At 46.9% G+C, this 12,759-nt stretch overlaps 1 protein-coding gene across 7 annotated transcripts in view; it reads left to right on the top strand.

The window, feature by feature from the left end:
* The window catches only part of ACAD10 (acyl-CoA dehydrogenase family member 10), a 70,146-nt gene that overhangs the window by 38,210 nt on the left and 19,177 nt on the right, over positions 1-12,759 (top strand). For 6 of the 7 annotated variants that reach the window (XR_004059525.1, XM_030938591.1, XM_010378923.2 and 3 more), the window contains 4 exons: positions 3,350-3,531; positions 5,182-5,332; positions 9,298-9,443; positions 12,199-12,372. Coding sequence is in view for 6 of the 7 variants with exons in the window: in XM_030938591.1 (XP_030794451.1) it covers positions 3,350-3,531; positions 5,182-5,332; positions 9,298-9,443; positions 12,199-12,372 (653 nt within the window). In the remaining variant the exon portion in view is untranslated. The remainder of the gene's footprint in view (positions 1-3,349; positions 3,532-5,181; positions 5,333-9,297; positions 9,444-12,198; positions 12,373-12,759) is intronic. The other variant, XM_030938594.1, reaches the window with a different exon arrangement.

Genomic DNA, 12,759 nt, shown 5'->3' with positions numbered 1-12,759 from the left:
ACTCCTGATCTCAGATGATCCGCCCACTTTGGCCTCCCATGATGCTGGGATTACAAGTGTGAGCCACCGTGCCTAGACCTAAACTATTTTAAACAGCTTTGTAACATGCTTTTTGAGTGTCTCTTCTTTCCTAACGTTTTATTTTTTATTTATTTATTTATTTTTTTGAGACAGAGTCTGGCTCTGTCGCCCAGGCTGGAGCGCAGTGATGCGATCTCTGCTCACTGCAACCTCCGCCTCCCGGGTTCAGGTCATTCTCCTGCCTCAGCCTCCCGAGTAGCTGGGACTACAGGCGCCCGTCACCACGCCCGGCTAATTTTTTGTATTTTTAGTAGGGACGGGGTTTCACCGTGTTAGCCAGGATGGTCTCGATCTCCTGACCTCGTGATCCGCCCGCCTCGGCCTCCCAAAGTGCTGGGATTACAGGCGTGAGCCACCACGCCTGGTCCCTAACGTTTTAATTATGAAACATTTGAAACCTTCGGAAAAGGTGAAAGAAGAAAAAATAATATAATGAATATCTGTTTATATTAAAACATTGTTAACATTTTGCCACATTTATTTTCTATATATGTGTGTGTGTATACATGTATACTTTTAACATGTATATAATGATTTTTTTTGGCTGAACCTTTTTTTTTTTTTTTTTTTTTTTTGAGGCGGAGTCTCGCTCTGAGAGCGCCCGGACTGGAGTGCAGTGGCCGGATCTCAGCTCACTGCAAGCTCCGCCTCCCGGGTTTACGCCATTCTCCTGCCTCAGCCTCCCGAGTAGCTGGGACTACAGGCGCCCGCCACCTCGCCCGGCTAGTTTTTGTATTTTTAGTAGAGACGGGGTTTCACCGTGTTAGCCAGGATGGTCTCGATCTCCTGACCTCGTGATCCGCCCGTCTCGGCCTCCCAAAGTGCTGGGATTACAGGCTTGAGCCACCGCGCCCGGCCGGCTGAACCTTTTGAAATAAGTTTCAGACAGCATGCATCTCTCAAGAATAAAGACATCAACCAGGCATAGTGGCTAACGCCTGTAATCCCAGCACTTAAGGAGGCCGAGGCAGGCAGATCACTTGAGCCCAGGAGTTTGAGACCAGCCAGGGCAACATGGCAAAACCCCATCTCTACAAAAACAAACAAAAAATTAGCCAGGTGTGGAGGTGCACACCTGTAGTCCCACCTACTTACCTGGAACAATTGACGTGGGAGGTGGAGGCTGCAGTGAGCTGTGATCACACCACTGCACTCCAGCCTGGTTCTTTTCTTTTTTTTCCTTTTTTTCTGAGATGGAGTCTCACTCTGTTGCCCAGGCTGGAGTGTAATGGCGCGGTCTGGGCATACTGCAACCTCTGCCTCCTGGATTCAAGCAACTCTCCTGCCTCAGCCTCCCAAGTAGCTGGGATTACAGGCATGCACCACCACACCCAGCTAATTTTTGTATTTTTAATAGAGACAGGGTTTTGCCTTGTTGGCCAGGCTGGTCTCAAACTCTTGACCTCAAGTGATCCATCTGCCTTGGCCTCCCAAAGTGCTGGATTACAGGTGCGAGCCACTGCACCTGGCCAACATTGTCTTTCATAACCACAACACCAGTACACCTAAGATAACTAACAATTATTTAATAATAATACTGAATATCCATCCCATGTTCAAATTTCCCCAATTCTCTTGGAAACATCTTTTGTAATAGTTTTTCAACTTGAAACATTTGTAATGGTAGAATTTTCAAAACAGTTTTTTAGAGTAGTAAACTGGAGGCTGAGGCAGATGGATCACTTGAAACCAGGAGTTTGAGACCAGTCTGGCCAACATGGTGGAACCCTGTCTCTACTGAAAAATACAAAAATTAGCCGGGCGTGGTGGTACGTGCCTGGAGTCAGGAGAATCATTTGAACCCGAGAGGCAGAGTTTGCAGTAGGCCGAGATCGCACCACTGCACTCTAGCCTAGGTGATAGAGTGAGACTCTGTCTCAAATAAATAAATAAATAAATAAATAAATAAATAATAAAGTAGAGTAGAGTAGTAAACTGATTGCTAGTAATGACCAAAAGATGGATTAGTGACACGTCATTGGGTCACCTTAGTACTGCTGGGTGGTATATACACCATTCATACCACCGAAAAATGATAAAAATAACCTCAGTAACAAGAAGGGATACTTACTGAATCCTTATTGGAACCAGAGACCATGCCAGGCACTCTGTATGTTTGTTCCTTAATTCATTTTTTTTTTTTTTTTTAAGTAACAAATACCCTGGAAGCGCCCTTAATTCTTGCAATTACCCTTTGAAGTGGGTATGTCTTACAGATTAAAAAACAACAACACGGCTGGGCGCAGTGGCTCACGCCTGTAATCCCAGCATTTTGGGAGGCTGAGGCGGGTGGATTACGAGGTCAGGAGATTGAGAACATCCTGGCTAACACAGTGAAACCCCATCTCTACTAAAAATACAAAAAAATTAGCCGGGTGTGGTGGCACACACCTGTAGTTCCAGCTATTCGGGATGGTGAGGCAGGAGAATCGCTTGAAACCAGGAGGCGGAGGTTACAGTGAGCCAAGATCGTGCCACTGCACTCCAGCCTAGGCAACAGGCAACAGAGCGAGACTCCATCTCAACAACAAAGCCTAGAGAGGTTTAATAAGTCTCTCAGGGTCACTCTTCAACTAAGGGCAGAGTTGGATTTAAACCTGGTTCTGACCAGGTGCAGTGGCTCACACCCATAATCCCAACATTTTGGGAGGCTGAAGCAGGCAGATTATCTGAGGTCAGGAGTTTGAGACCAGCCTGGCCAACATGGTGAAACCCCATCTCTACTAAAAATACAAAAATTAGTCAGGCGTGGCAGCATGCACCTGGAGTCCCAGCTGAGGCAGGAGAATTGCTTGAACCCAGCAGGAAGAGGTTGCAGTGAGCCGAGATCGCGCCACTGCACTCCAGCCTGGGCAACAGAGCAAGACTCTGTCTCAAAAAAATAAAAAAATAAGAAATAAAAACCGGTTTGGTGTGACTCCAGAGGTCCTTCTCTGAGCCTTGCTGCTTGCTACATTATTACACTTTGAATCCATTCCTGTGGTGTATACAAATGAACCAGGGAGAAGAGAAAAGCATGCTGTCCAGGAAGCACAGATGGGTGGGCGTGGGTGTGTATGCATGTGTGTATGTATGTGGATCCATCCGTTGCAAGAGAGGATACTTCTAATGCACTGTGCTTATGTGAAAGGAAAAAGTGCTCTGGGTCTGAACTCTTCTCCAGATCTCAACCCATACACCCAGGGACAGTGACAAAGAATAGGGTCATGACTAATAGCCTGCCACATTATGACTCTGATCCCTGAAACCCCTTCTGTGTTCCTCCCAGTGTCGTTGGCACCCCATTCTATGTGATGGAGTACTGCCCAGGTCTCATCTACAAAGACCCTTCCCTGCCAGGCTTGGAACCCAGCCACAGGCGAGCCATATACACTGCCATGAACACAGTCCTGTGCAAAATTCACAGTGTGGATCCCCAGGCTGTGGGGCTTGAAGACTATGGGAAGCAAGGTGAGCAGGAAGCCACGTCTCCCATGCTGGTTGTTTCATCACTAGTGCTTCTGCTTTTAGGATCTGAATCATTTTGGGTATTAACACACCAAGCGTAAGGCACACTTAGCTTCTTCCTTGGAAACCCAGTTTAGTTTTAATGGAGGTGTTGCTGACTTAGGTATTTGGGCCTTCAATAAATCCCTTTATGAACTACACAATCTTTCTTCCCTGCAACTTTTTTTTTTCATTTTTTCTTTTTCTCCCTGAAATATTCTGCTATCCAATTCCCTCCTACTTTTATCTCACTAGACCATTTAAGTTTTTTTTCTGATACTGACCAAAGGTATTTAAAATGTGTTTTTCTCTGTTTCTTACCCTTTTCCCTAAATACTCTTCAACAGGAATATATATATTTTTCGAGATGGGAGGTCTCACTATGTTGCCCAGGCTGGTCTCAAACTTATGGGCTCAAGCCATCCTCCTGTCTCAGCCTCCCAAGTAGTTGGGACTCTGGGCATGTGCCACCGTGTCCAGTTTCAACGGGGATAGTTTTTTTGTTTGTTTTTTGAGACAGGGTCTCTCTCTGTAGCCCACACTGGAGTGTAGTGGCGTGATCTTGACTCACTGCAGCCTCAACCTCGGGCTCAAGCGATCCTCCCACCTCTCCCTCTTGAGTAGCTGGGACTATAGGTATGCACCACCATGCCCAGCTAATTTTTGTATTTTTAGTAGAGACAGGATTTCGCCATGTTGCCCAGGCTCTACCCGAACTCCTGCGCTCAAGTGATTTGGCCTCCCAAAGTGTTGGGATCACAGGCATGAGCCACTGCAGCCAGCCCTCATGTAGTACTTACCACATGCCAAGAATAGTTCTAAGGGCTTTACGTATTTTATTCTCCCAACAGCTCTATGAGGACCATCTCAAGATGAGGAAACTAAAGCATAGAGATGCTAAGTAACCTGCCTGAGATCACACCACTAGAGAACAGCAGAGCTGGGTTTCAAAGCCTGGCAGTCTGGCTCCAGGGTTGATGTGCTCAGCTAACCACTGTTGTTTAGCCAAAAAGTGATTTATGAAAGGCTATTAGGAAGCACACAAGATTTTTTTTTTGGAGACGGAGTTTTTCTCTTGTCACCCAGGCTGGAGTGCAATGGTGTGATCTCAGCTCACTTCAACCTCCACCTCTTAGGTTCAAGCGATTCTCCTGCTTCAGCCTCCCAAGTAGCTGGGATCAGAGGCACCCACCACCACACCTGGCTAATTTTTGTAATTTTTAGTAGAGACGGGCTTTCGCCATGTTGGACAGGCTGGTCTCGAACTCCTGACCTCGTGATCTGCCCACCTTGCCCTCCCAAAGTGCTGGGATTACAGGTGTGAGCCACCATGCCCGGCCACAAGGTCTTTAAGAGGACCAGAGATCATATTTGGAGACCACACAGCTAGGAACAGCACCCAGACCACACTAATCCAGCCAAACAGCCGGTGATTTCCACCTTGGGGCAGCAGGAGCATCATGTGGGAAATTCTCCAGTCTTAGGAACGTGTTCAAAGACACCGCACCACCCACCGCAGAGCATGACAAAGGGTTTCACTGCACTGGGTTTTTTTCCCATTACTTTCAGAGGTTGCTGAAATTGCACACCATGTTCTAATCATCTTTCCCGCAGGGGCCTATATTCCACGCCAGATGCGAACCTGGGTTAAGCAGTATCGGGCTTCCGAAACCAGCACCATCCCAGCTATGGAGAGGCTGATCGAGTGGCTCCCCCTCCATCTTCCCCATCAGCAGAGGACCACAGTAGTGCACGGGGACTTCAGGTAGATGGGATAGCAGGGAGAGCTGAAAAATGACAGCAAGGACACTCCAAGGGGGAATTGAGCAATTGGTCTTGGTGCAATTTACAGTCAGGAATTATTCCTATTACAAAGCACCTCTCTGTGTGTGGCCTTTTCAGGCAGGGTTTCTCAGCTCTGGCACTGTGACATGTTGGATTGGATAAGTTTTTGTGGTGGGAGCTACTGTGCATTATAGGATGTCAGGCATCATCCCTGGCCTCAACCCAATGCCAGTAGCACCCCTCCCCGCAGAGTGTGACAACCAAAAATCTTTGCAGACCTGGTCCAGTGTTCCCAGGGAGGGCAGCATTCCTCTGTTGAGACCCACTGTTTGAAAGTAAGGCAGAGTCTACGGCCCCTGAACAGGCCTGATCTCATCTGAAAGTAAGGCAGAGTGAGGGTGCCACTCACCTCCCAAGAGGCCTGGGGATGGACATTCTCACTGGGTGTAGTGAAAGGATTGAAAGAGAGTGACAGAGTCTCCGGGGGTATGTGATGAGTCTGTAGCGCGGCTAAAATGGGAACTTCAGTATGCCTAGCATCCGGCGGCAGAGATGATCGCTTTATCTTATCGTCTCTTGCTGTGAAAACTGCCCATTAGGTACTTTTATAGGGTAGTGTTTATAGTGTTTTCTGCTTCACAGCACCTGGAGACCTGCTTTTGATGCAAGAATGCCTTATTTGGCTTGTCTTCTTGCCCATGTGGGGACCCAGGCCTTTTATTAAACAAGGCTAGACAGTGAAGGCTAATTTTAAATTTTAAAGACCTTTCGGCTTCTTCTTCTTCTTTTTTTTTTTTTTTAAGACGGTTTCACTCAGTCGCCTAGGCTGGAGTGCAGTGGCATGATCTCAGCTCACTACATACCCCACCTCCCGGGTTCAAGCGATTCTCCCGCCCCAGCCTTCCGAGCAGCTGGGATTACAGGTGTGCACCACCATGTGCGGCTAACTTTTGTGTTTTTAGAAATCCAAAAATACAATATATTTTTAGTAATACAAAAATGTGAGATGGGGTTTTATCATGTTGATCAAGCTGGTCTCAAACTCCTGCCCTCAAGTGATCTGCCCACCTTGGCCTCCCAAAGTGCTGGGATTACAGGCGTGAGCCACCATGCCCAGCCTTAAACACACTTCTTTGCCCTCCATATTTGACTGGCCTCTCTTCATTGGCTTGACCTGTGTCCCTTGCTCCCGGCTTCTTCTGTTATCCAGCCACCTTTGGGAATCCCCCTGGGTCTGAGAGTGGACAGCTGAGCTTTCTTTGTCATGTGGTCATCACGGGAGCTTGAGGAACCTGCTCCTGCATCAGAGACTGATGGGGCCAAGTGCTTCCCCCACACTGCCTTGAACTTGGCAAGCAGTTGGGCTGCATTTGACCCCCTCCTCCATCTTCTTTCTCCAGTTGAGACTCTAGAGCACTTGCCTGACAACACTTTCCTTGCCAGTTATTGTCATGTATTTCCTTTGGTGGGGAAGACCTCAGGTGGCCTTTGTATCACCAGCCCACAACAGCTGCTCCGTGGACCTTGTCTTTGCTTCTCTTGGCACCTCAAAGATCTACGAATGTGATCAAGTATACAGCAGGCAGGAGATGTCCAGTGCAGTCTGAGCACCCCCTCCCCTAGCTATAGTGAAGTATGATGATCATTTAGGATGTTGCCTCCAGGAAAGGCATCCTCTGATTTTAGAGAGTGTGCTGCTGCTTATTGATCAACACAGTTGAGATAGTTCTGTCTTTTGATGGATGGAAGAATATTTCTTGCTAATGGAGTGAATCACCAGTGGTGGAAGCATAAACTGCTGCAGCTACTTTGAAAAGCAGTAGGCAGTGACTGGGCACAGCGACTCATGCCTGTAATCCCAGCACTTTGGGAGGCCGAAGCGGGCAGATCACTTGAGGTCAGCAGTTCGAGACCAGCCTGGCCAACATGCCAAAATCCCATGTCTACTAAAAATACAAAAAGTACCCAAGTGTGGTTGTACCCGTGTAATCCCAACTACTTGGGAGGGTGAGGCAGGAGAATCACTTGAACCCGGGAGGTAGAGGTTGCAGTGAGTCAAGACCGTGCCACTGCATTCCAGCCTGGGTGACAGAGTGAGACTCCATCTCAAAAAGAAAAGAAAAGTAATGGGCAGTAACATGGAAGATGGGAATATGCTGCAACACATCGTTTTTTGTAAAGAAGCATCTGCTGCAGCTTTGCACCAAGAGACTCAGGCAAAGATGTTTGTTTTGGTCATGCTTGTAATCATAATGCATGATAAATAAAATGTAGTTTGGCCATATGTTGGAATTCTATTTAGTGGGTAAAATAAACCAATTTGCTGTACATAAGTCACAAGTCTCAAATAGATAATGCTAAGTACAAAAAAGTAAGTTTCAAAAGGGTAATACATCATTTATGAAAACTTAAAAATAATTGAAAGAACACTATATGTGGTATATAGCTACAGGTATAGATAGGAGAAATATAGAAATGTCTGAGACTGATATATACCAACTTCAGGATAGCAGTAAATCTGTCATTTTTTAAAAATCTGAAGCAAATATAACAAAAAAGCAGATATAATATCTGTTAAATCTGGAAGATGGACACATGAGTTCTGACATATCATTCTCTGTATTTTTCTGCATGCTTGATGTTTACTTTTTGTTTTAAATAAAGCATGCATTACAGACAGCCGTGGCAGGAAACAGAAAGCATGGAAGAGGCTATTTGGGGAGAGTTCAATATAGGGTTGTAGTGTGGTTTAGAGGAAATGCTGAAGAACAGTGTGGAGTCCCGGGGCCAGGAACAGTGAGGAGTCAGTCTGACAGGGCAAGCATGTGCTGTGGTTATTGCTACTCTACAACAAACTTTGTCAGAACTGAGTGGCTGTCAACAACGACAATAGTCATTTTGCTCATGAATCTTTGCAATCTGGGGACAGGACAGCTTATTTCAAAGTAGGGCGGTTGTCGGGCAGGGCTGAATCTTCTGAAGGCTTGCTAGCATGCCGGCCCTGGGCAGAGAAGATATGAACAGCTGGGCTCCTTGGGCCTCTCTTTCTGTCTCTTTATGGTTCCCACATGGTCTCTCCAGCATGGCAGCTTCTGGGTAACGGGACTTTTTTCTTTGAGACAGGATCTTGCACTGTCACCCAGGCTGGAGTGCAGTGGCTATTCATAGGCTGGAACATAACTGACTGCAGCTGCCAACTCCTGGGCTCAGTGATACTCCCACCTTAGCCTCCTGAGTAGCTGCGACTATAGGCGTACACTACCATGCTCAGCTAATTTTTAAATTTTTTTTTGTAGATATAGGGTCTTGCTATGTTGCCCAGGCTGGTCTTGAACTCCTGAGCTTAAGCAGTCCTCCCAACTTGTCCTCCCAAAATGTGGGGATTACAGGTATGAGCCATTGCACTCAGCCCTAGACTTCTTACCTGGGGGCTCAGGGCTCCAAAATAGTGTGTTTCAAGGGACAGAGGGCTGGGCAGAAGCTGTATCACGTTTTCTGACCTAGTCTAGTCTCGGGAGTCCCTCAGCATCACTTCCATGTGTCTTATATCTGTTAGAAGCAAGATGCTTCACTGGGCCAAGCATAAGACTCTACCTTTTGTGGGAGGAGTATCAAAGGATTTACAGATCTGTTTTAAAACCATCACAGGGAGGGAGTAATTCCCTGAACCCAGAGAGGCTAGCTCTCTGGGGAGGGCTGCAGAGAAGGAGCTGGGGAAATAAATAACCAGGCCTCTTCCCATCTCCTGCTTTTGATTGGCTGAGTCCAGCTGGAAGCCAGAGGGCAAGGGAGTCCTTGGAGCACACAGCCCAGGGAGCTCAGGCTCCCGGGCACAGAGGGGATGGGAGGGTGGGGAACCAGTCTGAAGGGCAAACAGACCACACAGAATCCTCCCTAGCCGGCAGTTTTCTTAGTGCTGTCTCTGTTCCTCCTGGGGCTTTTCAGGCTCGACAACCTGGTGTTTCATCCAGAAAAGCCAGAGGTGCTTGCTGTCCTTGACTGGGAACTTTCTACCTTGGGCGACCCCCTCGTCGATGTGGCCTACAGCTGCCTGGCTCATTACCTGCCGTCCAGTTTTCCCGTGCTGAGAGGTAGGAACTGCTGCTGGAGGATAGTGGAGGAGCAAGCCAGTTCTCAAAGCATTTGGGAGCAAACTCAGCTGAAGTAGTCCATGATTGGACAGGAAAGTGAAAGTGAGGTCCTGGTGATTCTGGTGGGAAACATAGCTGGAATGCACTCCTGTCACATTTACGGGGAAGTGGATATAGAATGTGTGTTAAGTGAAAAGTATGCTTGTATAGGCACCTCTTATGCTTTTACACAGCTAACTTGTATTTAGGGTTTTAAATTAAAAACATGTTTATTGTGGCTGGGTGCAGTGGCTCACGCCTGTAATCCCAGCACTTTGGGAGACCAAGGCGGGCGGATCACAAGGTCAGGAGTTCGAGACCAGGCTGGCTAACATGGTGAAACCCCATCTCTACTAAAAATACAAAATTAGCTGGACGTGGTGGCATGCGCCTCAGCTACTCGGGAGGCTGAGGCAGGAGAATCATTTGAACCTGGGAGGCGGAGGTTGCAGTCAGCCGAGGTCACACCATTGCACTCCAGCCTGCGCAACGGGGCAAGACTCCATCTCGAAAAAAACAAAAACAAGCCACATTTATTATAAAAATACTAGAGCCAACAAATAGCAACAACAATGAAACAGTTAAAATCGTTAGTAGTCCCAGAGATAACCATTTGCTGACATTTCAGTATCTATCCATGTCATCTTTTCTTCTGTGTGTATATATACATTTCCTAAAACAAAAATGTAACATGATCGAATGACATGCTTTTTTTCACTCCATTGTATACTGTAGACATGTTTTCATGACATTACATATATTTCTTCTACAGCATAATTTTTAATGAGAGCATATAATCTTATTGTATAGAGTTAAGGGAAGACGGCTGGGTACGGTGGCTCACACCTGTAATCCCAGCACTTTGGGACTTTGGGAGGCCGAGACGGGCAGATCATAAGGTCGGGAGATCGAGACCATCCTGGCTAACATGGTGAAACCCCATCTCTACTAAAAATACAAAAAAATTAGCCGGGCGTGGTGGTGGGCGCCTGTACACCCAGCTACTCAGGAGCCTGAGGCAAGAGAATGGCACGTGAACCCGGGAGGCGGAGCTTGCAGCGAGCCGAGATGATTGTACCACTGCACTCCAGCCTGGGCGACAGAGCGAGACTCCGTCTCAAAAAAAAAAAAAAAAAAAAAAAAACAGAATTAAGGGAAGACTTTTGGGTTAATTCCTATTTAGATATTCAATTTGTTTCCAATTTTTAAATATTATCTCCCCCACCCCAATGAAGAAAGGCAGTGAACATCTTTGTAGTAATATCTTTGCCTATATATAAGGTATACTCCTAAGATTAAGTTCTATGAATGGAATATATTACATGCTTCTAAATCATGAAAATGTCACAAATGGAGCAAATAAGTGAACTTTTTTGAAACGGAGTCTAACTCTGTTGCCCAGGCTGGAGGGCAGTGGTGTGATCTTGGCTCACTGCAAGCTCTGCCTCCCAGGCTCACACCCTTCTCCTGCCTCAGCCTCCCGCATAGCTGGGACTACCGGCACTTGCCACCATGCCCAGCTAATTTTTTGTTTTTGTAGTAGAGATGGGGTTTCACCATGTTAGCCAGGATGGTCTCCATCTCCTGACCTCGTGATTTGCCCACCTCGGCCTCCCAAAGTGCTAGGATTACAGGCATGAGCCACTGTGCCCGGCCTGTGAAATTGTTTTATTTGCTATAATTATTATTTTCATAATTTGGTGAGATCTTTTTATTTTTATATTTATTTATTTGTTTATTTATTTTTGAGATGGAGTCTCTCTCTTTCACTCATTTATTTATTTTTGAGATGGAGTCTCACTCTGTCGCCCAGGCTGGACCACGGTGGTGCGAACTCGGCTCACTGCAACCTCCATCTCCCAGGTTCAAACGATTCCCCGGCCTCAGCCTCCTGAGTAGCTGGGATTACAGGCGTGTGCCACAACGCCTGGCTGATTTTTGTATTTTTAGTAGAGACAGGGTCTTCACCATGTTGGCCAGGCTGGTGTCGACCTCCTGACCTCAAGTGATCTGCCCTCCTCAGCCTCCAAAAGTGCTGGTATTAGAGGCATGAGCCACTGCGCCCAGTCAATTGTTTATTTTTTATTTTTTTTGAGATGGAGTCTCGCTCTGTCACCCACGCTGGAGTGCAGTAGTGTGATCTCAGCTCACTGCAACCTCTGCCTCCTGGATTCATGCAATTCTCCTGTCTCAGCCTCCCTCCCAGGTAGCTGGGATTACAGGCGCATGCCACCATGCCTGGCTAATTTTTATATTTTTAGTAGAGACAGGGTTTCACCATATTGGTCAGGCCAGTCTTGAACTCCTGATCTCAGGTGATACACCTACCTTGGCCTCCCAAAGTGCTGGGGTTACAGGCGTGAGCCACTGCGCTGAGCCTGAGATCGCTCTTTCCATGTCATTTTTGATGAAATGACTGGTTGAAGATAATATGCATCCACCCTTAACTGTGGCCAAGATGGAGTTGGAAGCTCCCATTCCTTCCTTTACTGCCATTAGAGTCTGAAACCTGTAAGAGCCAATTTGTGAATAATGACTTCATGCCTGGATCCCCAGCCATCTAAGGGAACAAGAGCCAATGCAGGAATAAGCTAACCCCTGGAACTGATCGTGAAACTAATTTTCAAGGGACATGGCGACTTTCAGAATTTAAATATTTGCCAGCTACAGGGGTGTGTCAAGTCAGTGACTACCCATGAATGGCTCTTTCTCCTAGGTTTTAATGACTGTGACTTAACACAGCTGGGAATCCCTGCTGCAGAGGAGTATTTTAGGATGTACTGCCTCCAAATGGGACTCCCTCCCACTCAGAACTGGAACTTCTATATGGCTTTTTCCTTTTTCCGTGTGGCTGCAATCCTACAGGGAGTCTACAAGCGATCACTCACAGGTAATGGGATAGCCGCCCTGAAGAACCGCTTGGGAGTGAGTCACAGTGAGGACCGTGCCTCCACCTGGAAACCCTCTCAGGGCCACAGAGGCTTTGGAGAGACCGGTTTCGCCACGATTCTCTGAGATTCAGTTAATCCAACCATTTGTCACATAAATATTTTCTTTACAATATTTATTATTTGTTTTTGAGACAGGGTCTTGCTCTGTCACCCTGGGTAGAGTGCAGTGATGCGATCCCGGCTCACTGTAATCTTTGCCTCCTGGGTTTAAGTGATTCTCCTGCCTCAGCCTCCCGAGTAGCTGGGACTACAGGCCTACACCACCACACCTCACTGATTTTTTTTTGTATTTTTAGTAGAGATAAAGTTTCACCATGTTGGCCAAG

This window comes from Rhinopithecus roxellana, chromosome 10, assembly GCF_007565055.1.
Source record: "Rhinopithecus roxellana isolate Shanxi Qingling chromosome 10, ASM756505v1, whole genome shotgun sequence".
NCBI lineage: Eukaryota > Metazoa > Chordata > Mammalia > Primates > Cercopithecidae > Rhinopithecus > Rhinopithecus roxellana.
The sequence above is the reverse complement of the archived record's forward strand: the minus strand, read 5'-3'. Positions and strand labels throughout refer to the sequence as shown.